The sequence below is a fragment of the Bufo bufo genome, chromosome 9, assembly GCF_905171765.1.
Source record: "Bufo bufo chromosome 9, aBufBuf1.1, whole genome shotgun sequence".
Lineage (NCBI taxonomy): Eukaryota > Metazoa > Chordata > Amphibia > Anura > Bufonidae > Bufo > Bufo bufo.
In genome coordinates, this window is record NC_053397.1 from 11,293,538 (window position 1) to 11,321,475 (window position 27,938).

The following is a 27,938-nucleotide window of genomic DNA, read 5'->3' on the forward strand; positions in this document are numbered from 1 at the left end:
AGTAGAACGGTGGGATGGCATCATCCTGAACTTGCAGCGCTCATCACAGTGCATCTGTCTTTTAGGCTAGGGCCACACCAAGACTGTATCTCAGGTTATAGCTGAGAACGTCACATCTAATTGCAGACAAATCGCATGCGTTTTTTGGCTGCACGACTCGTATGCCACCTTAACCTTGCCATGCGGCCCTAGCCTAAACGTGTTGTCCACCTGTGTCAGCCAGACATGGTCAAAGCAGCTCGTAAATGAGAAGGTTTCCACTCACTGGCAGCAAGCAGAGATATTGACTGTGGTAAATCTCTTTGCGATGGGTCTGTCTATAGACCTGGATGCTGCCATTTGCTTCTCACCTGTTGGTCTTCCATATGTGCAGGGTGTCTGGGTCGGAGATCCCCCTCTTCTCTGCCTGCTCCTCGAGGAAGTCAAAGAAGTATTTGATGGCCAGGGGCGGCCGGTCGTCGCGGATGCTGAGGATGGCTCGGAAGAGGTCGTCCAGGAATTTCTGCAAGGTTCCCTGAAAAGCAGTAGTAATGTAGAAGATGACCCCCAGAGAACCCAGACCATCAGCCAGCGCGGGGGCAGAGGACTACGATACACCCTATAGATGAGTCAGGAAGCCCCATTCCACAATGGTCGCCATCTTTAATAATGGCGTGTCAGGGGCAGGACACAATCCTGACATTCAACTGTCCGCGGCTGACGCAAGTCAGTGCTAATGCCAGGGACAGGTTCTCCTACCTTTGTGGACAGCAGGCGGGTGAGATAGATTTCGGGCAGGACCTTCTTCCTGTGACTCTGCCGGTGAGATTTCCTATTTTCTAGAATGTCGTCAGTTGGGAGAACCTGAAATGTGAGCATAGATATATATCAGGGTCAGTATCACTGTGAACATGGTGCCTTTATTTTTTAAAGGGGTTCTCCACCCCTGATTATGGTAGATAAATATATTAAATACATGATTTGGACACTGCCCAGCCTCCCGCCATGGGGACGCATCAGGTAATCTGACAGACTGGTTGCTAGGAACAACTCCACTGAAAAGACTGGTTGCTATGGACAAATCCACTTAAAAGACTGGTTGCTAGGAACATCTCAATTGAAAAGACTAGTCGCTTTGGACAACACCACGGAACAGACTGGTTGCTATGGGCAACTCCATTGAAAAGACTGGTTGTTAGGGAAAACCCTACTGAAAAGACTGGTTGCTAGGCAGTGTATCCCTAGCAACCATTCTAACTTGACCATTCAGCTGTATTGGCAACAGAGAAGTGGGAAACAACCCCCCCCCCCCCCCCGATACCCAGGGTCCATTTATAAAAAAAACAACAAGGCCCTAGAAAACAAGCAGAGTAGGGGCCCAGCCGCCATTTTAGTCACTTTTACTCCTAATTTCAGAAATATTGATGGCAAAAGCAGGGAAGAGGTTGATTTAGCATTTTCTGGCGGTCAGTGGTAAATTCAGACTGCTCCTGTGGGGGTCCCATTCTCAGGAGCCCGGGCAGTTGCCCATTTTGCCATCCTATACCACCCTCCTAACGCCCCTCAGTCACCCATTAAGGGGGTCCCCCTATTTCTTATTTGCCCAACTGTGAACAAGGAGGATGAGGCCTACCCGAACCGGAGCCTCTTCCCTCTATGGACCCCAAAGTGGCCGCGGGGCCCTTCTTTGTGGTAAAACGCCCTTGTCGCCATCAGGTCTGCAATGGTGGCCATGTTTTTAAGGAATTTTTCCTGTGAAATAGACCTCCGAGGGGCAGGGCTTATACAAATGTGCCTGAAAGCAGCCATTTTGGGGAGGTTTTGTGGACTTTCCATTGAATGGGGACTGAAATGTGGGAGGTGTAATATTTAGGGAAGTCGCCCGGTGGTCCCCCCCATAGAGACGTTATGAGGCGATGTACCCCGATGTGTGTGACAACTCTTAATATATATCGGAGAGTAGTGCGGAGACGCTGCTGTAACCCGGCATTCCTGCGCTGACCCTGCCGGAGCTGACGGAGTGCGGGCTGCTTCCAATTACACAGCGCTGTGTCTGATCGCCGTCTGCTTCACTTTACTTTCTATAAATATACATTTATCCGCTGCCCCCCCCCCCCCCCTCACTAGCGGCACAATGCAGCTCTAGGCGCTACCCTTTATGTGCCGCCATTGCTTTGGCTGCGCCAATCGGCACCCGGCTGCAGTGCACTGTGGGGGTTGTATGTTTTGTTCACCTACCTACGCTGCACTACCTACATCAGCCTGTCTCAGGGTAAATTCACAAGCGGCAGATTGATTGCAGAATTATGCACAGAGGTCCCTTTTCTCACGGGTCTTGCAGAAATCACGGCCATTTAGATGAATTGAACCGATTTTTCATGGTGGGAATTCCTGCAACAAATCTGCCACATGTGAACACACCCCAACAATGACAGTTCTCTGGATGCAAATGTGCAGACACTGTAGCAGCAGACAGAGATCAGCTTCTACAGTCTCTGCTTGACGCAGCTCTTGATGTGACTGGAGTATAACACTACAATGCAGCGCAGCAGAGCGCGCTCTGTGCACACGACCCAACCACCGACTACTTACCAAATGAAAATACTTGTCTGTGTCCAAGTCTTTCACTGCAAGAAAATAAAAGGTATACTGAATTGGACAATCACTCCCATCATTGCAGATGCATAGTAGTCTATGGCCTTTAAAGGGGTTTTCCAGATTCAGGATCTGCAGACTACTGGCACCCCCACCGGTCAGCATCCATTGCTGTGCCAATGGTGCCACCAAATGAGACGGTCCAATCTTGCATGGCCGCCTGACACAGCTGCAGGGCTCATCACAGTGTGACACCGCTATATATGGGTCACATGGACATAATAGAGGATCCGAAATGTGAACAATGGCAACTCTATTCACTGACAGCAAGCGGAGATCTTAAATTAGTGAGAAACTGACACCCAAATCTATTAGAAATTTGCAGAACCTTCCGTTATACAATGTAACGCTCTATTATGTGTGGTTTTCAGTCTCACCTCGCCCCAGGGTGTTATCATCGCGTTGATCTTTCAGACTCATCGCCAGCGATGCGCCGTCACACACCTGGCACATTACGAAAAATAATAATAATAATAATGTTATATACAAGTGACTGTAATAAGAGTATAAACACCGGGAGGTTCTTATAAGCAGTGGGCAGGTCCTCGGGGGACTGGGATCTACATGTATATGATACTGGGGAGTATTAGATTATAGGAGGGGGCTGATTGGACAGGGATGCGGAATATACTGGAGCTGAGGTCACATGGGCATAAGTTTGCGGTCAGGTACCTTATAGTGCGACAGAGTGTTCAGTTTCTTCCTCCCGTCCTCCATGATGGACGAGTCATCGAGATCTCGAAGGATGTAGCCCCTCGAACTGAAGGCAAACCATTCTATGGGAAGGAGGAAAGACGTGAAGAGCTGCACAAGTCATACACACGCGTGTCACACGGGTGTTAGCAAACCGCGCACAATATGTCAGTAAGATACAGTCTATAAAACGCGTGGGCGTCACCAGCGCCATTAGACACAGGTCATAAAACGCGTGGGTTAAAAAATGTGACTGTGGGATCCATGTTGGGTCATCCAGACACATGCAGCTCATGCCCAGCAGACGTGGTGTCCACCGGTGTATGATGTCACCTCCAGGTTTACCTAGGTCCACGTCTTCCACTTGCGGCCACTGTGAGTAGGGCAGGTTCTTGCAGAAAGCTTCCAGTATCTTTTCCTTGCACTGGCTGACGGTGTCCGTGTCCAGCACGCGTACAGGCAACGAGTCCATGCCGCAGCCCTGGAAGGAGACGTTGATGTTCTGCCAAGAGAGGTCATGAGAGGGGGTTAGTCGCCGACCAGTGATAAAGAGCAAAAGATACATGTTAATACCCATCGGGGCGGGAGATATTAGCAGCCACCAGACAACAGGAATCAGAGGAGGACTGGACTATCCCCCCCCCCCCCCCCCCCCCACAAAAAAAACAGGAGACTCAACAACCTCTATAGCGAAATTTCCATTTGTTCAGACTTCAGTAGTGTCTGTCTGCAACTTTTTAGGAACAAGGAACAGAATTGTGAGTGCAGCTCTGAAGTATAATACAGGATGCAACTCAGGATCAGTACAGGATAAGTAAAGTAATGTAATGTATGTACACAGTGACTGCACCAGCAGAATAGTGAGTGCAGCTCTGGAGTATAATACAGGATGTAACTCAGGATCAGTACAGGATAAGTAATGTATGTACACAGTGACTCCACCAGCAGAATAGTGAGTGCAGCTCTGGAGTATAATACAGGATGTAACTCAGGATCAGTACAGGATAAGTAATGTATGTACACAGTGACTGCAGCAGCAGAATAGTGAGTGCAGCTCTGGAGTATAATACAGAATGTAACTCAGGATCAGTACAGGATAAGTAATGTAGGTACACAGTGACTACACCAGCAGAATAGTGAGTGCAGCTCTGGAGTATAATACAGGATGTAACTCAGGATCAGTACAGGATAAGTAATGTATGTACACAGTGACTGCAGCAGCACAATAGTGAGTGCAGCTCTGAAGTATAATACAGGATATAACTCAGGATCAGTACAGGATAAGTAATGTATGTACACAGTGACTGCACCAGCAGACTAGTGAGTGCAGCTCTGGAGTATAATACAGGATGTAACTCAGGATCAGTACAGGATAAGTAATGTATGTACACAGTGACTGTACCAGCAGAATAGTGAGTGCAGCTCTGGAGTATAATACAGGATGCAACTCAGGATCAGTACAGGATAAGTAATGTATGTACACAGTGATTGCACCAGCAGAATAGTGAGTGCAGCTCCGGAGTATAATACAGAATGTAACTCAGGATCAGTACAGGATAAGTAATGTAGGTACACAGTGACTACACCAGCAGAATAGTGAGTGCAGCTCTGGAGTATAATACAGGATGTAACTCAGGATCAGTACTGGATAAGTAATGTATGTGCACAGTGACTCCATCAGCAGAATAGTGAGTGCAGCTCTGGAGTATAATACAGGATGTAACTCAGGATCAGTACAGGATAAGTATTGTATGTACACAGTGACTGCACCAGCAGGATAGTGAGTGCAGCTCTGGAGTATAATGCAGTGATTTCCCGCTGGAGTGCAGCTCTGGAGATTAATCATATTGTGACCTGGTGTTTAGAGTAGAATATATGTTTTGCCGAAGCTGCCTTAATTATACTTTTCTTGCCTTTCATTCTAGAGATGACATGTTGCAGTTTTACTTCCCGTTTTATAATGTGTTGTGAGTCTCGTTTATTTCCTTGCTATTATGTAACATTCCTGTGTAATGACGTCTTAATGAGATAACTCGATTATCATATCATCTGAATGGCTGGAACCTGATAGTGTAAAGTCTCCGCTGATATCATCAGCTGTGACATCACAAGAGGTCAGCAGAGGGGAGCCAGCGTCCCTTACAGATATAAGACGACATTCCTCCACTGGTTACATTGTAAAGCACTGCGTTCTGGTCGATGTTTCCGGACACAGAGAATCGCAGTAACAATCCTCCCCTTATATCATGTCTGCTGTTCGGGGTCTCGTAGATCTGGGCGCAGCCGTGTGAGACCCATAATCACAGCCACAATGTGACTTATCTCTGACCGGCGGTTTATGGAAATTGCAGTTTTTGTATTAAATTCACCATGTTCAGCCTTTTCTCACTGATATCCGTTTCTTAAACTCTGGGCCAGAATAATTCACTGCCTTATAATATATTCTGCAAATCTCTGTCATACTTTAGATTTTGATTCCTCGTCCTTTTTAACATCTCTGCTTGCTGTCGGTGAATGAGAATGCTGAAAACCTGTCCAGATCTACGGTAATACTTCTCACAGCAGAGGGCCTGCTACAATTGTATCCAGTCTAGACAGTCCTCAAACCGTCAGCACAAATCTCTCTCCTCTCCTGATAGTTTGTTACAATGTTTTAGTGCAGGTAACATGTATCAGGCCAGAGTCCAGGCTCTTTATATCACAGAGGATTGTCTAGGCTGGAAACAACTGTAACAAACCCTCAGCAGTGATAGTATCAGACTCACCTTAACCATCGCCGCTTGCTGTCAGTGAAGGAGAAGGCTCTTGTTTACTTACAGAGGCTTAAACCTTTACTGACCTAAAACTTCTCACAGCTGAGTGTTTGTTACAATTGTATCCAGTCTAGACAATGAGATAAATCATCAGCAGTACAAATCTCTCAGTTGTCCTGATAGATACAATGTATCAGTCTGGGGGCATTGTATAGACTGGATACAACTGTAACATAACCTCAGCAATGATGGTGTCAGATATTAGTGTGTTGTCATTCACTTACAGCAAGCAGAAATATTTTAAACAGTGAGAAATTTAAGCACAAGGGCTATTAGAAAGCTGCGGTGCTTTTCATTATCTGGCGATCAGACCTCTGCCGGGAGCTTCTCTCCCCTCCCTGGAAAGTCTACATAGGAAATGAATGGCCTTCCCTTCTGTCTGTACCTCGCTCCCCGTGAGGTAGGAGCCATAAATCACAGCTCTCCTGGGGGACGAGAGCCTCCATCATCCATCCTGCCGCAGCGGATGGGGCCGCGGGTGAAATCTTTCCTCTGTCTGGGATATTTCAGGGAATGTTAGAAGAGACGGCTCGAAAAACAATGGATTAGTTCCGTCATATATCAAAAGCTTCAAATCCGTTTATAAAAACATGAAATATTTTTGCGCTCATTTTTCATTCTGTCACCCTGTGTGTACTCAAGAGGAGGCCACGCCCGCTCCGATGACGTCACTTTTTGTACTGGACAGCAAGGTTTGGGCTCATGCGCACGACCCTGTTTTTTTTGTCCGCATCTGATCCGCATTTTTGGCGGGTCGGGTGCGGACCCATTCACATTCACTGTGTGCTATGCCCATTCTGCGGCCTCGCAAAATTAAAAAAAATTAAAACGGGACAAGAATAGGACTATTCTATAGATGTTACGTTCTGCAAAATGCGAAATGCACGCGGCCGGTATCCGTGTTTTGTGGACACACTGCAAAAATGCATGAGCCCTTTGTCATAGGAGATCCAGACCGCCAGGCCAAGCTCTCCTATAGGGGCCCCAATTTTCTAGGGGGCCCCTTCTCTCCTATGTATAACCCTGGTTGCACATTCTCCTGCATGAAGCCAAGACAACAGCTGCGTCTCTTCCTATGGGAGCACATGTCACTCAGGAAGCAGCCGGCCATCACTTAACAGGTTAATCCCACCTAACCTAACAGCTGTGTCGGCCATAGCCTGCCCTGCGGGGGGCGCTACTTACCATGGGCTTGGCCTCAATGTTCTCTCGCAGCAGCCATTCCTCATTCAGCGTGTATCTGGCCTTCCCTGTGATGGCGTCAATGGATCCCTTGTTGATTTGCTGTTTTATGGCGCAGAGCAGCAAGAAAAACGGCTCCCCCACCGTCTCCTGCGGAAAGACAAGCGGATTAATCCCACGGGGCGTGCTTAATTCTGCAATGATACAGCAGCGCTCAATGCATAACTAAGGAGATTTGTTATTCGGACACTTGGGGTGGAAGGACAGCCTAAATGACTGCCACCCAACTTTCCCAGGAACAGATAAGCAAGCTGAATACAATTGTCGCCCCACAGACAGACAAGGGGGAGTCAAGATTTTAGATTTGTTGGCGATTCATGATTTGGGAAGATAGGATAGGTCACCAATATAAGATCGTCGGGGGTCAGAGTCCTGGTACCCTCGATGATCAGCTCTACAAAGAGGTCAAGCCGCTCAGTGAGCCCTGCGTTTTCTTCCTTGGCCAGTGACGTCACATTCAGGTGAATGGAGCTAAGTTGTAATACCATGCACTGCCACTATCCTATGTATGGCGCTGTGCTCGGCGATCTGTGAAGAGGCCGCAGCGCTCACCAAGGCTCGGGTGTGTGCCACAGCTTCCTCAAACAGCTGATCGTTGGGGGTGCCAGAAGTCGGACCCTCACCGACCTCATATTGATGAGCTATCCTGAGCAGATGGCCATCAATATGAAAATCCCAGAAAACTCCTTTAAACATGTCAGCATGATCAACCCCAATACACCAGCCATAACCTGGCACGGGTCATCCTGCTGATTAAAATGATACCTGTCTGGTGTATCAGTTGTGGCGTTCCAGAGAAAAAAGACATCTGTTCTTTAGGCAAATGAGGACCTCAGTGCACCAAGCGGCAGGGCCTAGCCCCTCAGTGCACCAAGCGGCAGGGCCTAGCCCCTCAGTGCACCAAGCGGCAGGGCCTAGCCCCTCAGTGCACTTCAGCTTTCTAGTGCTGGCCCCACCACCTCTGTGAATTTTTTTCTCTGGAACGCCACAACCAATTTTCCTGAGACAGATGTCCTTTTAAACAGCAGGGTCAACCCTACCAGACAGTGTGTCTGGTGTAATAGGGTAGATCCTGCTGACACGCGCCCTTTAAATGTATATCGGCACTGGGAACCTATAATGTTACCAGCCTGGATGCAGATGTCAGGCCGCTGAGCATCATATAACAGTACAATGGGTTGTAGTAATATATCCACGCTAGGGGCTGGGTGGTGACTGGAGGCGACGGCCGCACAGACGGCGATAATCCCACAGACCCTTCCCCAAAGTCTTGAAAACTAATATTCTAATACAGGACGTCTGGGTGCAGTGGATGGAAGAGTGCAGACAGGCCGTGCAGTCACCCTCTGCCACCCCCCCCCCCATCATCCTCTCCTGGTCCACAGGATCACAGAGGTAATTATATTAGGATTTGTTTGCACAATCCAACTGACTGGAACTAATCAATTCCAGGCCGCTCCCTCATGCTTATTAGTGGGGGGCTTCACTATCATAATACGACCTGCAACCTTTCACCTCAATGCCAGGGAGGCAGCAGAGAGGGAGATGGAAATATAGGATGTAAAAAATGCTGCTGAAAATTAACTGGATCAAGGAATTTTTTTTCTTCCTCCTAGAAAGTATCTGATGTATCATCCTGAAAGCTCAGGTCCGTCAGAGTCCATAGTGACGCGACATACGAAGTACACGCAGCAGATCAGCGGTCGTTGGGACCTCCGTACCCTCAGGCAGCTGTACATGCAGATGGACATCCAGTTGGTCAGCATCTTCTCCACCACCGATTCTGTCCGGCGCAGCATCAGTTTGGGGTTTTTGGAAGCCGAGGAGTCTATGAGGTCGACCAGCAGATCCTTCATAATACTTGTGTAGTACTCCAGCTTCCCGTGGAGGGCGATGGTGAGCAGAGAGGCCAAATTACATCTGGAAAAGGTAGAAATGATGGAGATGAAGCGTCAGAGGAGCTTGGACATGGGGCGAACGTACAGAAGGGCAACTCGTGAGAATTGCAGGTGTTGCTTGGTAAAGGCGGTGAGTTTACCGCCATTTTGTACCTTCTATTATTAATAAAATGACGCTCCCTATATAAAATGTCACATATGTACGTCCCACCGATAACCTACCACACTGCCATCAGTCCACCATCAGGCTATAACATTACTTTAAGACCTTCCCTACTTGATAGGTTGTGCTACTGCCATAAGCTCGACCCCTCCTCAATAGGCCATACCACACCCTAAGAACCCGCCACTCAACAACAGTAACACCCCCATAAGCACCACCTCTGCTTATCTGACAGTAACACCATCATAACTCCAACCCCTGCTTATCTTGGAGTAACACCACCATAGGTCCCACCCCGGCTCACCTGAGAGTAACACCATCATAAGCCCCACCCCTACTCACCCGGCAGTAACACTACAATGGGTCTGACCCCTACTCACCCAACAGTAACACTGTCATTAGCTCCACCCCTGCTCACCCACTAGTAATACCGCCAAAAGCCCCACCCCTGCTCAATCAGTAGTAACACTACCATAAGCTCCAACCCTGCCCACCGGGGAGTAACACCACTATAAGTCTCACCCCTGCTCACCTGGTACTAACATCACCATAAGCCCCACCCCTGCTCGTCCAGGAGCAACATCACCATAAGCCCCACCCCTGCTCATCCAGGAGTAAGATTACCATAAGCCTCACCCCTGCTTATCCAGGAATAGCATCACCATAAGCCCCACCCCTGCTCACCTGGTAGTGACACCATCATAAGCCCCACCCCTGCTCATCCAGGAGCAACATCACCATAAGCCCCACCCCTGCTTATCCAGGAGTAAGATTACCATAAGCCTCACCCCTGCTTATCCAGGAATAACATCACCATAAGCCCCACCCCTGCTCGTCCAGGAGCAACATCACCATAAGCCCCACCCCTGCTCATCCAGGAGTAAGATTACCATAAGCCTCACCCCTGCTTATCCAGGAATAGCATCACCATAAGCCCCACCCCTGCTCACCTGGTAGTGACACCATCATAAGCCCCACCCCTGCTCATCCAGGAGCAACATCACCATAAGCCCCACCCCTGCTTATCCAGGAGTAAGATTACCATAAGCCTCACCCCTGCTTATCCAGGAATAACATCACCATAAGCCCCACCCCTGCTCATCCAGGAATATCACCATAAGCCCCACCCCTGCTTATCCAGGAATAACATCACCATAAGCCCCACCCCTGCTCATCCAGGAATATCACCATAAGCCCCACCCCTGCTCAGCAGACTATCTCACTAAATATTTCATTTAAATGTAATAAATGAGTCCAAGTAGCAAAACCTATTAAAAAACCCTGTAAGGATGAAGAATTCATGGAAAAGTGCTGAATATGCAGGAAATGATCTATGTGAGATCTCAGAGACAATTTTCACTTGCAGATTTTTTCCTTCTACAAAACACGTCGCGGCCTCAGGTGAAAGTAATCAAAGGACGATAATGTATTTTCATAATCTCCTCCTGTTGGGAATACACAATGTGAAATACGGCCGCTACCTGTCTCGCACGGCGAAGTCCTTCTGCGCCTCGACCGCATGGATAAAAGTGACCAGGAAGTGGCGGTTGCTGAGCAGGGTGGACAACGTTGCGATTCCTTCCTCCATGTTTGTGCGGCAATTCTCTGGAACCTGCCAGGGGGACAACAGTGATAAATTGTTGCAAGAAATATATTTACTGCTTGCTGTCAGTGAATGGTAGTGATGAGCGGCAGGGGCAATATTCAACTTCGCCATATTTAGCGAATATTTTGTAGAATATTCGTCATATATTCGCGAATTCGCTATTATTTTTTTGATTGCGAAATTCGGCAATGTAATATTCGCGTAAAGCGCGCGCAATACAGGCGTGGGTCACTTTTGCTACATTTTCCAAGCTGCTAGAAGTTTCCTGAGACTGGAGCAAATGGTTGGCACGGCAGAACATAAAAAATGGCTTTGTATACAGATAGAGGGCTCCAATAATTGCGCTAATCGGTAGTTAATGATGAGCATATTTGGCGCAATACGTGAAACTTTACATTTTATCACGTCTGACTACATATTACTGATTGGTGCACTATATATTGTTGTGACATCACAGCGCTGTGTCTGTAGCCTGTATGTATGGACAGCAGAGAAACAGTAATCCCTATCACACTACCTAACACCCTGCACTGGAACAGCTACACTATATCACTATCTAACCTACACCCGTGCATCCGTGCACCTGAGTCATTTTTTTCGACTCTGAATAAACAAAACATGAATCGAATATTGCATTTCCATTCACTGACAGCAAGCAGATATCTTAAACAGTAGCTGCAGATTTTTTCATTAAGTTATGATTAAAATAACAGCTGCCAACAGTCGTACTCTTGCAGGACTGTCTCACAGAGAGATAGAGGTTAGTCACATTGCGTCTATGTGAATTGGGGGACATTCCCTGGGTGGCGCTAAAAGGGAATCTGTCAGCAGGATCAACCTCATGAAACCAGCTGAATAAAAACATATCTGTCTTCCGTCGATCTGTTACTATGTTTAGGAGAAATACATTTTTGTTTTATTTTTAGATGCAAATTAAAGCTTAAGTGCAGAGAGGGCAGCGCCACAGTCAGGAGTCAAAGTGGTGTGGGGAGTGTCCAGGGAAGCAGAAAGGAGGAGCCAAGGTGCACAGAGGGGCTAGGGTCCGCCCTCAGTGCATGTAAGCCCTAATTTGCATATTGTTTAGACATGTATTTCTCCTAAATGCAGCAACGGATCGAGGAACGAAATGGTTTTAATTTGCAGGATCAACCCTTCCATGCATTAATGGGGTATTCTGGTTATATCAAGTTATCCCCTATCCTATCCCAGTGGTAGAACCTCAACCGATCACGAGAACAGGGGCCCCTAACCCTGTGGAGCCCCCCCTGAAATGAAAAAAGAGGGTGGTCTGGAGTGTGCATGGCTGCTCCATTAATTTCTATGGGAGTTCTGGAGATATAGCACTCGGCTTAACTTGATATAACTGAAATACCACTTTAAAGATGGTTCAATAGGGTTGATCCTGCTGATAGATGCCTTTAGATATTGGGAGGGATGGATGACACCAACAAGCAATCGCATTTGAGTCTTTTGTTTTTTTTCCCACTGCTTTTATAATATGCTTTCGTCCCGGCCCCGCTAAATAATTTGTGATTTCCTGCAGGATGATAAATCGATTCTTAGTGAAATAAAGATATCAAGAAAAAGGGATCACAAGACGTAAAAGGATACAACAAAGACGTTATAAAAAAGAAAAAAACTCTTTGTGCGCTGATCGTGTGACTGACCTCGTTGCCCACGTACTGAAAGGTGACCATTGTGTCAGTGTCTGATCTATTCCCCGATGGAAAAACGCAGGGCTGCCTGATCTAGTCCCTGATGGAATAACACAGCGCCGTCAGATCTAGTCCCCAATGGAAATACGCAGGGCCGCCTGATCTAGTCCCCAATGGAAATACGCAGGGCCACCTGATCTAGTCCCCAATGGAAATACGCAGGGCCGCCTGATCTAGTCCCCAATGGAAATACGCAGGGCCGCCTGATCGAGTCTCTGATGGAAAAACGCAGGGCTGCCTGATCTAGTCCCCAATGGAAATACGCAGGGCCGTCAGATCTAGTCCCCAATGGAAATACGCAGGGCCGCCTGATCTAGTCCCCAATGGAAATACGCAGGGCCGTCAGATCTAGTCCCCAATGGAAATACGCAGGGCCGCCTAATCTAGTCTCCGATGGAAAAACGCAGGGCCGTCAGATCTAGTCCTCAATGGAAATACGCAGGGCCGTCTGATCTAGTCCCCGATGGAATAACGCAGGGCCGTCAGATCTAGTCCTCAATGGAAATACGCAGGGCCGCCTGATCTAGTCCCCAATGGAAATACGCAGGGCCGCCTAATCTAGTCCCCGATGGAAAAACGCAGGGCCGTCTGATCTAGTCCTCGAAGGAATAACGCTGGGCCGTCTGATCTAGTCCTCAATGGAAATACCCATGGCTGTCTGATCTAGTCCCCAATGGAATAACGCAAGGCCGTCTGATCTAGTCCCCGATGGAATAACGCAGCGCCGTCAGATCTAGTCCCCAATGGAAATACGCAGGGCCGTCTGATCTAGTCCCCAATGGAATAACACAGGGCCGTCTGATCTAGTACCCGAAGGAATAACGCAGGGCCGTCTGATCTAGTCCCCAATGGAAATACGCATGGCCGTCTGATCTAATCCCCGATGGAAAAACGTAGGGCCGCCAGATCTAGTCCCCGATATAATAACGCTGCGCCATCAGATCTAGTCCCCGATGGAATAACGCAGGGCTGACAAGACATTGAGAAACATAGGCAGGATGAGGGGACATAGGAAGGATGGGGGAGGGAACATAGGCAGGATGGGGGAGAGAACATAGGCAGGATGGGGAGGGAACATAGGCAGGATGGGAGAGGGAACATAGGCAGGATGGGGGAGGGAACATAGGCAGGATGGGGAGAGAACATAGGCAGGATGGGGAGAGAACATAGGCAGGATGGGGGAGGGAACATAGGCAGGATGGGGGAGGGAACATAGGCAGGATGGGGAGAGAACATAGGCAGGATGGGGAAGAGAACATAGGCAGGATGGGGAGAGAACATAGGAAGGATGGGGAGAGAACATAGGCAGGATGGGGGAGGGAACATAGGCAGGATGGGGAGAGAACATAGGAAGGATGGGGAGAGAACATAGGCAGGATGGGGAGAGAACATAGGCAGGATGGGGAGAGAACATAGGAAGGATGGGGAGAGAACATAGGAAGGATGGGGAGAGAACATAGGAAGGATGGGGAGAGAACATAGGCAGGATGGGGAGAGAACATAGGCAGGATGGGGGAGAGAACATAGGAAGGATGGGGGAGGGAACATAGGCAGGATGGGGGAGAGAACATAGGAAGGATGGGGAGAGAACATAGGAAGGATGGGGGAGGGAACATAGGAAGGATGGGGGAGAGAACATAGGAAGGATGGGGAGAGAACATAGGCAGGATGGGGGAGAGAACATAGGAAGGATGGGGGAGAGAACATAGGCAGGATGGGGGAGAGAACATAGGCAGGATGGGGGAGAGAACATAGGCAGGATGGGGAGAGAACATAGGCAGGATGGGGAGAGAACATAGGAAGGATGGGGGGGGGGGACATAGGCAGGATGGGGGAGAGAACATAGGCAGGATGGGGAGAGAACATAGGCAGGATGGGGGAGAGAACATAGACAGGATGGGGGAGAGAACATAGGCAGGATGGGGGAGAGAACATAGGCAGGATGGGGGAGAGAACATAGACAGGATGGGGGAGAGAACATAGACAGGATGGGGAGAGAACATAGGCAGGATGGGGAGAGAACATAGGAAGGATGGGGAGAGAACATAGGAAGGATGGGGAGAGAACATAGGAAGGATGGGGAGAGAACATAGGCAGGATGGGGAGAGAACATAGGCAGGATGGGGGAGAGAACATAGGCAGGATGGGGGAGGGAACATAGGCAGGATGGGGAGAGAACATAGGAAGGATGGGGGAGAGAACATAGGCAGGATGGGGGAGAGAACATAGGCAGGATGGGGGAGGGAACATAGGCAGGATGGGGGAGGGAACATAGGCAGGATGGGGAAGAGAACATAGGCAGGATGGGGAGAGAACATAGGCAGGATGGGGAGAGAACATAGGCAGGATGGGGGAGAGAACATAGGCAGGATGGGGGAGAGAACATAGGCAGGATGGGGGAGAGAACATAGGCAGGATGGGGAGAGAACATAGGCAGGATGGGGAGAGAACATAGGCAGGATGGGGGAGAGAACATAGGCAGGATGGGGAGAGAACATAGGCAGGATGGGGAGAGAACATAGGCAGGATGGGGGAGAGAACATAGGCAGGATGGGGGAGGGAACATAGGCAGGATGGGGAAGAGAACATAGGCAGGATGGGGAGAGAACATAGGCAGGATGGGGAGAGAACATAGGAAGGATGGGGGAGAGAACATAGGCAGGATGGGGGAGGTACAGGCAGTGTCGGACTGGGGTACCTAGGGCCCACCAGTAAAATTTATTTTGGGGGCCCACCGTACCATACATTCGAATATAATAAATAATTTAACAAGTTTTTTATATGAACATAGGCTGGTTGAGGTGCTGTACATTGAATATATGTATGTAGCACAGTCAATCTAATGTATGTGCCACTTGTACTTGGGGTGGGAGACTAGGGGCCCACCTTGCTCAGGGGCCCACCGGGGGATTCCCCTGTACCCCTGTGGGCCAGTCCGAGCCTGGGTACAGTTAAGATACTGAGACATAGTTTGAAGCTTCAAAAGGCTAAACATTCACCTGGTGCCCAGATTTCACTTGCCACTAATAGCACTGCTGCTCTCTTATGTGACATAAGGACCTATGGACCCCACATTTGCCGCCTCAGGATCCCCTGTAGCTACATCACTGTACAGGGAATGGGAGAAAAGGCAGGAGCATGGTGGGAAGAGTCCTGATAACATGGAGACGCACAGGAGGCGGGGCTGTGACAACCCCCATTGTGGCTGCACTGCTAATATATGACACTATACAATGGAAGAAATAAGAAACAGAATGTAAGTCTGAATATGTCCTATAAACGTGAGAGCGCCAGAATCGAGAGTCATGGAAAACCCCAACACGGGTGGAAACAGATGGGAATTTCCACTGATTCTAAAGATTCTTTGGGGAATTTTTGGTGACATGATGCAGAACCAGACAAATTGGGGGGGGGGGGTTGGAGACTCACCTTCCATTCTGAGCACAGTAAAGGGTGCGTCTCCGGGACCTGTATCCCCAGCTGGTTGTTGAAGTTTTTGGGGGGTAGGATGTAACATTCTTCGTAGATGGAGGAACACTGTGAAAAGACGGAATATAAGAAATATGTCTCAATGTCATCACTTTCCCAAGATGTCCTGCCACTTGGACCTTCGGTGATCCATTGTGATCAGTGGATGAACCTGGCAGCAACTGTGTAATTTTCCTGCAGTGCCACCACAGGTGAAATAAAGCATTACATGGCTGAAAGTGAAATCAATGGGCAGTCTGTGTAATGCAGGACATGATGGGTCCTCCAGAGTGGGAGACACTCACCATTCTAAAGGATATATATGAGGACCCTCAATGAGTGGCCCTTTAATTGACGATCTTTGCCCTGGTTTTCTATAAACCTGCCCCAATCAGAGTCCAGATGTCCACAGAATGGGAAGTTGGGGCACAGAGTTTCAGAACATGATACTTTATTTATGACATGTGCTTTCCTTCCTTATTTCCCTCCTTGAAATAAAGATGTCATCTCTTCAACATTAGGACCTGTGGCGCCCAGGCCTCTTCTCGCTTCCTCTTCTGTATTTGCAGTTTCATAAACCCCCTCCATGAACTCCGCTAGTGATATGAAGCCCCTGCCTCACCCCTGGTCTGCATCCAAACCCCTGCAATGTATACTAGCTACACAAGAAATACAAAGTATCACGTCTGCCTCTTGTGTAACTATGTATCATCCTGACTGTAAAGTCATTTTTAACCCTAAACCTAATTCTAGCGATCTTTTCACTATTCTTGGTATGGTTGTGTGTACTCTATAAGCGCTCATGCACACCTGCGGTGCGGTATCCTGCAGAGGAACAGTTTGCCGAAGTTCACCGGATCTGGCCTAGATGGATATTGCTGGGGCTCATTGACTATAAAGGGATCTAGATGGTTTCCAGCATGAGGGCTGGGTCTCAGCCGCAAAAAAAACAGTGCATGCACCAGTTATCATCCGGCTGAAACCCATCGCTCATGGCAGAAACTGGCTGCATCCCTCCCGGATCCCATTATAGTCAGGGGGTCCAGCAGTGCACGGCCTACTATGTAGAATACGGTGAACTCCGGCAGGCTGGTCCTCTGCCGGGATACTGCAGGTCTGTACGTGGCACTATTGCTGTTACCAGCCATTTAGGGACAGGGGAAGCCTCTCAAAAGCACCTGCAAATAGAGTCAGACAACAAGACAGCTGAATACAATCTATTGCTCCCTGTTATCAGCCATTTGTAGGGGTTGTTCTACTTACTTCCAGAAACAGCGCCACTCTTGACCATGGGTTGTGTCTGGTATTGCAGCTCGGCTCCACTGAAGTGAATAGGGCTCAAATGCAATACCACAAACACCCTATGGACAGATGTGGCGCTATTTTAGGAAGAAAGAAGCCATGTTTGTTTACTGATGAACAACCCCTTTAAAGCTAGTGGCAAGTGCATTGTGGGATAGGTCAACAATCTACTGGTCCCAGTTATCAGCCACATCAAGCTATAGGGCAAGTTTTTTTTTATGCTGCCTTACCTTTGGAAAGAAAGTTCGAGTCACAAAATGTTTGTACTCCAGGAATGGGATTCCCTGGCTGCGGTTTAACTCCTTGGTCAGGTCTGTCATGTCAGTCTGCAGTTCTGCAAATCCTACAAAGAGAGCGGAAACCTCATTAATCCGGATATGAGGGACGGAGCTAAAACTGGGGGCGAAAATGAATATTTGATCTTTTTGTATGATATAGATTGTATACAGCCTGATATAGGGTAGTAGTGCACCAGATATGGCATTTGGCCTGGAGCTCCACACTCCGCCGCTGCTTGCCCCCCCTCACCATAATTGCAATTACAGTAAAGCAAAGTTCTGCACATTCATTGGTGACACTGCTGCAGCTGCTGCAAAAAAAAGTCATCTCCTTTCTTTACCTTTCCGGATCTCCTCCCGTATCTGGGACTCCATTTCCTCCATCTGCACCAGAGTTTTCTGCCAATAGCGCTCAGCCCTGCGGCTCTTGGTGCAGAAAACAAAGAGGGCTATAAGAAGAGAAGAGATCGGTCATAGAAGTGACCCCCAAAAATTATCCAATGGGGGGGGGGGGGGGGGGTGGTAAGTAGAAAGTGCACAACTTACCCACTACACAAAGTAGCAACAATACGATGAAGACGACTATGGAGATGATGATGGGCATCTCTATCCCGGCCAGGTGCAGCATGGTGATGGTCTGGTTAAGTTTACCCACTTGTATCTACATAATGCAAAAAATAAAAAAGTCAATATATTTTCATAAACGCTTTACATATAAATATATATGAAGTGATGCTGCCGGCAACTGAAAGTGACACTCGTATCAGTCAGGCTGAATGTGACTACACACTCGTTCCAGCAAAACCTGACAACACTTTTCACTTGGTTTTCACAGGGGAATGTGTCACTTTCATCGCTGCAAAAATAAATATTTTGTAAAATAGTATCAGCAGAACAATCTGCATAGAGCAATAATCTGTGCATGATAGCAATAATCTGTGCATGATAGCAATAATCTGTGCATGATAGCAATAATCTCTGCATGATAGCAATAATCTCTGCATGATAGCAATAATCTGTGCATGATAGCCCGTATATACCGATAACAGACAGCTCGTCAGAAGAACAGAAAAAAAACTGATCCTTTAAAAAATAAAAAACGGAACCTGTGCACATAAACGTTTATTTTTCCAGTTTAGGCCTCATGCACACGACCGTTGTTTGCTTCCGCGTCCGTTCCGCCAATTTTAGCGTTTCAGGTGCGGACCCATTGATTTCTATGGAGCCGTTGAAAATGCAGATAGTGCACCGTTTGCCATCCGCGTCCGCAATCCGTGGTTCCAGTCCGTCAAAAAAAGATAACCAGTCCTATGCTTGTCCGCGGAAAACATTTTGCGAACCGATTCAAGTCAATGGGACCGCTAAAAAACGCAGAGGCACACAAGATTGTCATCCGCGTCCGCGCGTCCGCGTCCGTTTTATTCCTATCATTTGCATGGCAAACCTGTCTTAGACTTTTTTTTTACCTTCCTTTATGTCTGGCGGTCCTCCAAAAATAAAGGAAGACACACGGAAACAAAAACGGAAACGGATCACGGAACAACTGAACCCCATTTTGCGGAACGTAACACAACAATGGTCGTGTGCATGAGGCTTTACTTTCCGTTTTATGGCGAACTATTCATTGTAATGGATCCGCAAATAAAACGGAATGTACTCCGTATGCCTTCCGTTTCCGTATTTCCGTTTTTCCGTTCCGTTTAAAGATAGAACATGTCCTATTATTGTCCGCATAACGGACAAGGATAGGACTGTTCTATTAGGGGCCAGATGTTCCGTTCCGCAAAAAACTGAATGCACACGGATGTCATCCGTATTTTTTGTGGATCCGTCAAAGGATCTCAATACCGGAGGAAAACGCTTCAGTTTTGTCCCCGTTCATTGTCAATGGGGACAAAAAGGAATGGAACGGAGTCACGAGAATGCGTTCCATTCGGTGGTTGTGTTCTCATAAACAGCAGTTTTCTGCCGGCATGGGATGCAGAACAAGACGGATCCGTCATGACACACAATTATTTTTTTGTATAATCTCATTTTATTGTTTTAATTGTTTCAAGTAGGAATAAAACAATGACTTCTAACAATTGAGATACACAGCATCTGAAATGATAAAACATCATTGCAGCATGACATAAGACAAAGCTGTATATGTATATAAGCACATCACAATTAGAATGTGCAAAGGATACAAAAAGTGCAAAAAAATACTAAAAAGGTGGGAAGAACTGGGCTCTGAAGCGGCAGGAGATATGACACACAATTTAAGTCAATGGTGCCCGATCCGTTTGCTCGGACACAAAAGAAAACGGATCCGTCACCCATTGACTTACAATGGTTTTAGTGCCGGATCCGTCTTGGCTATTTTAGAGATAACACAACCGGATCTGTTTATAACGGATGCACGCGGTTGTATTATCGTAACGGAAGCGTTTTTGCTGATCCATGACGGAGCCAGCAAAAACGCTGGTGTGGAAAGTAGCCTTAGGTGTAATTGTATCTATGTGAATCAGAACTGGTTCAACATAGAGGCAAATGCAAATGAAAGGCTGTCCATAAAGGGTTAAAGGTAAGTGCGCCCACTTTACACCCGGTGAACTGAGGGCAGCACAGCCCAGGTTGTCACTGGTCCAGTAAGCAGTGCAAGGCATAGCCAATCAGTGTTACTGTAAGGGTGCGGACACAAATATTCGGTCGTCTGAATGAGCCCTGACTGAGAACCTGAAGATAGTTCATTGAGAAAGTGGGGCAGCAATGGTTACTTGGGTGGCATAAACAGTGGACTTGAATGGGGCTAGATTGCATTACCAAACACAACCACATGGACAAGAATGCCACTGCTACTGAAAAAAAGCGGATTTTTATTTCTGGACAATTCCTTTAAATGGCATCTGTCAGCAGTTTTGTCCCTATTACACCGGCTGACCTGTTTCATGTGCACTTGGCAGCTGAAGGCATCTGTGTTGTTCCCATGTTCATATGTGCCCGCATTGCTGAGAAACATGAGGTTTTAATAAAGGCAAATGAGCCTCTAGGAGCAACGGGGGCGTTACCATTACACCTAGAGGCTCTGCTCTCTCTGCAACTGCCGCGCCCTCTGCACTTTGATTGACAGGGTCAGACACTGTAAGCATCATCATGCCTGGTCCTGCAAATCAAAGTGCAGGGGGCACAGCAGTTGCAGAGAGAGCAGAGCCTCTAGGTGTAATGGTAACGCCCCCGTTGCTCCTAGAGGCTCATTTGCATATATTAAAACATAATTTTTCTCAGCAATGCGGGCACATATGAAGATGGGACCAACACAGACGCCTTCAGCTGCCAAGTGCACATGTAACAGGTCAGCCAGTGTCATAGGGACAAAACTGCTGACAGATGCCCTTTAAGGGCTCATGCACACGACCATTGTTTTTGTCTGCATCCGATCTGCACTTTTTGTGGTTTGGATGTGGACCCTGCAAAAAAAATTTTTTAAATAGTATATGTTTTATTCTTCTCTGTTCTATTATGGGCCGGACGTTCCATTTCACAAAATGTGGAATGCACACGGCCAGTATCTGTGTTTTGTGAATCCGCAAAAACAGCTACGGCTGTGTGAATGAGCACTAAGGCAGAGACCCTTTAAAAGGACAACACATCATTATTAGATGCCCCGATGACACATTGTTCTCAGCCCTGTAGGGAATTTCTGGATTTAGAGGGGATTTCATCTGAACTCACACGCATCCATCATCTGACCAGACGGCAGGAAAATGCTGCTAATTTCATGGAGTCATAGCGCCAAGAATAGAGAACAAGGATTATTCTGATCAGTTCTTCCTTCTGCTGAAGGGTTGTGGTCATCCCAGCATGTGACCAGCGTGTGTTACTAAAGATTCGCTGTATCATTTAAAGACGGAAATGATTGCTTGAGAGTCCAGCTGGACAACCCAAAATATTACACGGGTAACATCCTACATAGTCAGAAGAGTCCCTGAAAATGAGATGATTGTAGTCTATCCTTATGCAGAGACCTCCAGCGATGATTTGTAACCTGTAGAAGAAGCTCGCAGGAGGTGTTTGCTTTCCCTACAGCACCACCGCAGGGAAAATGAAGTATTACACTTTGAAGTCCTTTGGCATGGACTTGTCAGGTCCTCCAGAGTGACAGACACTCTTGATAGCTTCTCTTTGCTATGGTTAATGGATGGGGGTCTTGAATCAGGGACTCCCATCTACTAGGGATTCCATGACAGGATCTTAGAGTTTGAGGTTTGAAAGATAATGTTAAGACATGAGATTCCAGTGGTTGTTCTGAGATGGTTGATTGCATTTTAGTGACCACCACAAAGGTGGGGAGGTGGTGAAGTGATGACTTTGCATATAGACATTTTTGTGAAGGTCATGAAGAAGTGGTCATAGGACAACCCTCTGCCAGGATTTTGTAGACTTTCATCATGAGGTGGCAGTCATGGGATGATTTGAAGACCATTATGATGGTGAAGATATGTCTATGTGATGTCTACATTGTGTAAATGCAGCCAAACATAGCATATATTAAAGGGGTATTCCCTACTTGTTGAAGGATTGTTTGACATATCACAAAGTGTCCTCCCTGCTAATAGGGTGTATGGAAATAGTTTATTTTATTTTATTTGAGCAACCCCTGAACGAATAGCTATATCACATGAAAACAGATACTTGACCAGTGTCCAAATGATACTGATGAGGATATTTTTGATAACATGAAAAACCCAGTACTGGTTACTACTTACTGTCACAGGTAGGTAGTGGTCTGAAGAACTTAGTGATTCGTTGATGCTGCAGTGGATAACTTTGTCATTAAAAACTATCAGCTCGCAGGGAATCTGTCCGACCTTCACTTGGTATTCATCCACCCTCAAGCCCAGATCGTCATGTTCTTTCTGTAAGACATCGGACAATTAGAAAAGAATCAGACCTCGATAAGTCAATGTTTGTTTGGTCAGCCCATTTGGATTTCTTACGTGTATCACTAGGGTCAGCGGTTCTCCGACGTGGTGCTTGATCAACTTCTCCTTCTTGGCGGTGAAGAACATGGGATCGGGCTGATACTCCAGGCTGAACCTCTCTTCTAAATGCTCCTCTGCAGCTGGGTCATCACTGAGGTCGGTTCTCTCATCAGACACATAGACGCCATTGATGTAGAAGCCCACACTGACATTTTTTCTCTCCAGGGTGGAGTTTGGGGCAGTGGGAGAAGGGCAGATGATCACAACGTCACTGAGAACGGTGCAGTTCTAGGAAGAGGAATCGAAGGATCAACCATGGCTTTTGTTGATGTCTCAGGGCCCTTATAGACGACCACAACATCATCTCCTTCGAGCCCTCCATACACATGCAAAATCAGATCATGCAGTAAATTTCCTGTACCTCCCCATCCCCATCCATTGTCCAAACCTTAGTCCATGTATCACTGCTCCTCAAGTATTAAGACTCACCATAAGTTCTCCCTTGTGATTTATAATCTTCATCTTCACATCTTGTACCATATCGAACCTTTCTCCAGTCAACGTGATGATCCGGCCACCACTGAGGACAACATAAAACACATGGTGGGCATGCAAAGCCTCAAGACCTTCTGCTATTATAGTGTGGACCTGCCTTGGAAGGGTCATTATCTGAATACAGGCACCATTTATGCTACTACTGCAGTTCCCATCAGGGAATGTAAGCAAAGGAAAGCTAATCTGTGTGCGACCTAATGCCCCAACACCTAGTACAGTGAAACCTTCTGTAGTCTTCATGGTACAGACCCCAGGAGACGTCCCTACCTCATGTGACTACTCCTAGGCTCCATACTTCTGATCACCGGGTCTTCCTTGTACTGGAACGTGAGGTTACCGTTCAGACATGATTTTCGCTCAAACTGGACACAGACGCTGACGCTCGTGCTGGGAATGGACCCCATTGCTGGAACAGTGCAGCGGATACTGCTCTCCGTTCGCCTGGTGACACAACATGAAGGAGAAGACTTGAAGATATAAGATGGAAACCAATCAAGGGAAGGATGTGAAGAGACCATTTCTGGTGGTGGCAACATACGAAATGTCTGAGGAAAGGGAGAACATCAACATACGAAATGTCTGAGGAAAGGGAGAACATCAACATACGAAATGTCTGAGGAAAGGGAGAACATTCTGAGATTAAGATGCTCACACAAGGTCTTTGCAGTCCAGGGTTTCGTTAAACAGAACGCGGACTTCTCCACCGATGTCCAGTTGGTTGCCGGATAGGGTGATCTTTGTTCCTCCAGCTCTGGGGCCAAAATCTGGAGACAGGCTGAAGACTTCTGGTAACTAGAAATACCCGAAATAAGGAAAGATCTGTAATATGTGCCATAATGATATGATAGCACAAAAAGGGACTCTGTAAGGGACCTTGGAGCGGGGCCACACCCTGGGTATGACCAGTAAAATCTAGCATTGGAAAGGCACTTCTCATTCCTGTATTCAACACATCTCCTATGCTTCGCCTACACCCTCACTACCTCTATCCTTTCACCCCCTCCACTTCCATGGAAGCTATTATGGCTGCTACTCTAATGGTTACATTGTATGAACAACAATCAACATATCTTCTACAAAGAGCTACAAGATAACACTCCAAGCATAATGGATACATTTATATTACTTCTATGCCTAGTGAGGACCTGCAAAGAGAAGCTCAAAGAGAGTATCATGTGCTCTTCAGGCCCTGCTCTATACATAGCAGCAGTTCTGCCCGGAGTCCTCCTTTAATGTGACTGTGGATTCCTTCCTGATGTATTTTCTGATATGAGACATTCCACTATGATGGAGTAACACTATTCTTACCATAAAGGAATATTTCTCCTTGGATCGACCTCTCCCATTGATGTCTACGGAGACCCATTCGCTGAGCTCTGTTGGGGACTCTCCGGTCACGCACACAATCCTAGACATAAAGAATACTTAAAGGGGTTGTCCACTTTCTTCTTACATTTGATGCAATGACATATAAAATGCTAAAATGGTACGTCCATAGAAACCCCCTCTGCCCATGAGTGGCGCATATGAACACAGACTGCCACATCCCAAGTGTCGGGGTTGATTTCCCCAAGTGACCATCTCTCAGGCTGCGTCCTCTACTGCACAGGTGCAGATACAGGCAACAGAACCTCCTGCGTCAGCGCCTGTACTGGACTCTTCCCGGACCTGCACAGTGGAGGATGCAGAGAACGCATGGCTGCATAGATGGGCAGATTAGCTTTTTAGAGCTTAGAGAAATCTGGGTGATTTTCCCTGCAATGGCAGCCATATTGTCACCCACTTTTTAAACTTTTGCAAGGCATGATCCAGCTTATGTGGTGGGTGTTCAGGACCCCAATTCATGTCCTGAAAGGGGAGGTCCTGACACATAGTAAAGGGTCAGGCTTGATGACAACCCTTATGTAAGTTTTAATGGCAGTCATATTGGTTGTCAGAAGGAGGACAGGGAATCAGGTGGAAATGTCCTTCATTTAATGACTGTGTAGCACTCACTCTTCAGACACCAGATATCTCTCCAGGACGGGGTAACACGGAACGTCTCCGATCTTCACCTTGTCAACAATGTCGCTAAAGCGACTCCCAAGATTGCGCCCCTGTATGGTGAGCAGCGTGCCTCCGAGCAAGGGGCCGCTCACCGGCTCTATCTGAAAAGACAAGGAAATGAGCAAACGGCGTCATTAAAATTACATGAGCTGCAAAGCAATTCCCCACGGCCCCTGGTAATGTCTCCATATTTACGAGCCAGATCCTAATAACGAGCCGCTCGACATGGAGAAGACGTCACACCATAGTGGCCTCATCCCATAAATATGCAGCTGGTGCTACCTTCCTAATCTCTGGGGTTGGGCAGGTGTTCTGGATGGGTAGCAGTTCACTGTTCAGCCTGCAGGAGGCGCTGCTCTCACTCCATGTGCACAGGTGTCCTAAATCTGTCCGTCCAAGACATCGGGAGCAGTCCGTGGCTTCTGAAGCGCAATTGTAGACTTCAACTAGAAGACAAAATACAGAATCAGCGCCCGGCGTCAGGGAGAAGGTGAAGAAGTCCTCCTCAAGTCTGGAAAAGGCAGGTCTCCAATATGGACAGGATGAGGGGTAATTTGGGTGACAACCTCTGTGACAGTCACATCGGCTGCATCCTGTGTTGTCATTTGAAATTGATGGTCACTTAAAAAAAATAATAATGCAAGTTCCCCTTTAAATATAACATTACAAATCACACAATAGAAAACGGATCCGTCCCCCATTGTCTTTCAGTGGAGCTCGTGACGGATCCGTCTTGGCGATGTTACAGATAACGGATGCAGACGGTTGTATTATCAGAACGGAAGCGTTTTTGCTGATCCATGACGGATCCAGCTGGTGGGAAAGTAGCCTAACTCACATCAAGACCTACACGAAGCTGGATTATTCTAAGCTCTTACACATCCCAGCAGCCCCTTCTAGTTCATGCTGATTTCTAGGAGTTCTGGTCTCCCAAAATTCAGTGGAGCAGATGTTCAGGGGAGTGGCTGTCGACACAATGTCGATTGAATGACTGATTCCAGATAACAGCCAGAAGAATTGTGAATGCAGCTCTGGGTGTAACAATGAAACAATGTAACACACTGTATTTTCGGTCCGTGTCCGATCTGCATCTTTTGCAGACAGCACACAGACCCATTCATTTCTATGGGGCCGCAACAACATGTGGACAGCGCACGGATGTCATCTGTTTGCTGAGCCGCAAATGATAGAAAATGTCCTCTCCTTGTCTGTTTTGCCGGATGAACATGAACCGCATCCGCGTTTTGCACACCAGCAAATTTGTGGACCGCAAAATAGATACGGTTGTGTGAATGCCCCCTTTGTGTGCGGAAAATCTGCACCGTGGGTCATGTACATTGTATTCTATGAGAATTTGAAATTCTCATGCGCACAATGCGGATTTTTTCAGTGCGGATTTTGACCTGCAGTGCGGATTTTAAAATCTGCAGCGTGTCAATTTATTTTATTTTTCCTGACCGGATTTTCTACATTCACTTCAATGGGGAGAGTAAAATCCGCATGCGGAAAATCTGCAACAAATCCGCATGTAAATCCGCACCAATTGATACAGATTAGGCTACATGCACACGACCGTTGTGTGTTTTGCAGTCTGCAAATCGCGGATCCGCAAAACACGGATGGCATCCGTGTGCATTCCACAATTTGCAGAACGGCACGGACAGCCTTTAATATAACTGCCTATTCTTGTCCGCAAAAAACGCAGAAAAGAATAGGACAGGTTATATTTTTCTTGCGGACCACGGAACGGAGCAACGGATGCGGACAGCACACGGAGTGCTGTCCGCGTCTTTTGTGGCCCCATTGAAGTGAATGGTTCCGCATCCGAGCCGCCAAAACTGCGGCTCGGATTAAAACACCTGCAGATTTCAGTGCGGATTTACCCTAAGGGGTCATGCAAACGACCATGCTTTGCAGACAAGAATGGTAATTTCTAGTAATAGGTGGGAGAAAAGTGCGGATTGTATACGGAAGGTGTCCGTATTTTGTTGATCCGTGGTTTGCGGACTGCAATAAGAGCACAGTCCGTACGGGCCTTAATGCATCAATTACATTTAGATATAAACTAACAAAACTTTAAAAAATTGAAACTTTGTCCGAAATTTTGTTACATACTGCGGCTATACATTTACTATATGGCAAAAATGTTTCCTAAAATGTATCCTTTCCTCTGTGTCTGCTCTTCTTCCCAGCAGACAGCCGTCCCGGGGGTCATCGTACGGACCATATATCCCCTGTGTTTACTGTAACGTTCACCCCCTGTCTGCAAAGTGGCGTAAAAAATGATTCGGCTTCAAAAAAGCCTCAACTCCCCGACTTTTCCTCCCACACGGATAAAACTTCCTGCGCCTTTCTTCGGGGCGGATTTTATAACTTGGTAAAGGAACAGGGGCCAAGTTCAGCAGCCTGTTATCATCCCGAGCTGTCTCCTTGTATATAGTATACATCAAAGAGTGTAAGAGTGACCTCCCTGAAACACATCCACAAGCAGATAGCGACTGCTTATCATTGCCCCAGCAGGGGGCGCCCACGAGCCCAGGACAAAGCTCCCCCCAGAGGTC

General features: G+C 47.3%; 1 protein-coding gene across 3 annotated transcripts in view; it reads right to left on the reverse strand.

The window, feature by feature from the left end:
• Positions 1–27,938, reverse strand: part of PLXND1 (plexin D1) — an 83,686-nt gene that overhangs the window by 4,818 nt on the left and 50,930 nt on the right. For all 3 annotated transcript variants that reach the window (XM_040408358.1, XM_040408357.1, XM_040408359.1), the window contains exons 12-32: positions 25,660–25,823; positions 25,327–25,478; positions 24,640–24,739; positions 23,984–24,123; positions 23,599–23,772; positions 23,266–23,356; positions 22,792–23,064; positions 22,561–22,710; positions 18,359–18,473; positions 18,154–18,261; positions 17,765–17,877; positions 16,194–16,301; positions 10,925–11,055; positions 9,104–9,302; positions 7,326–7,472; positions 3,673–3,829; positions 3,307–3,410; positions 3,012–3,078; positions 2,572–2,606; positions 739–843; positions 351–514 (exon numbers count right to left, since the gene is read on the reverse strand). In XM_040408358.1, coding sequence (XP_040264292.1) covers positions 351–514; positions 739–843; positions 2,572–2,606; positions 3,012–3,078; positions 3,307–3,410; positions 3,673–3,829; positions 7,326–7,472; positions 9,104–9,302; positions 10,925–11,055; positions 16,194–16,301; positions 17,765–17,877; positions 18,154–18,261; positions 18,359–18,473; positions 22,561–22,710; positions 22,792–23,064; positions 23,266–23,356; positions 23,599–23,772; positions 23,984–24,123; positions 24,640–24,739; positions 25,327–25,478; positions 25,660–25,823 — 2,797 coding nt within the window. The remainder of the gene's footprint in view (positions 1–350; positions 515–738; positions 844–2,571; positions 2,607–3,011; positions 3,079–3,306; positions 3,411–3,672; positions 3,830–7,325; positions 7,473–9,103; positions 9,303–10,924; positions 11,056–16,193; positions 16,302–17,764; positions 17,878–18,153; positions 18,262–18,358; positions 18,474–22,560; positions 22,711–22,791; positions 23,065–23,265; positions 23,357–23,598; positions 23,773–23,983; positions 24,124–24,639; positions 24,740–25,326; positions 25,479–25,659; positions 25,824–27,938) is intronic.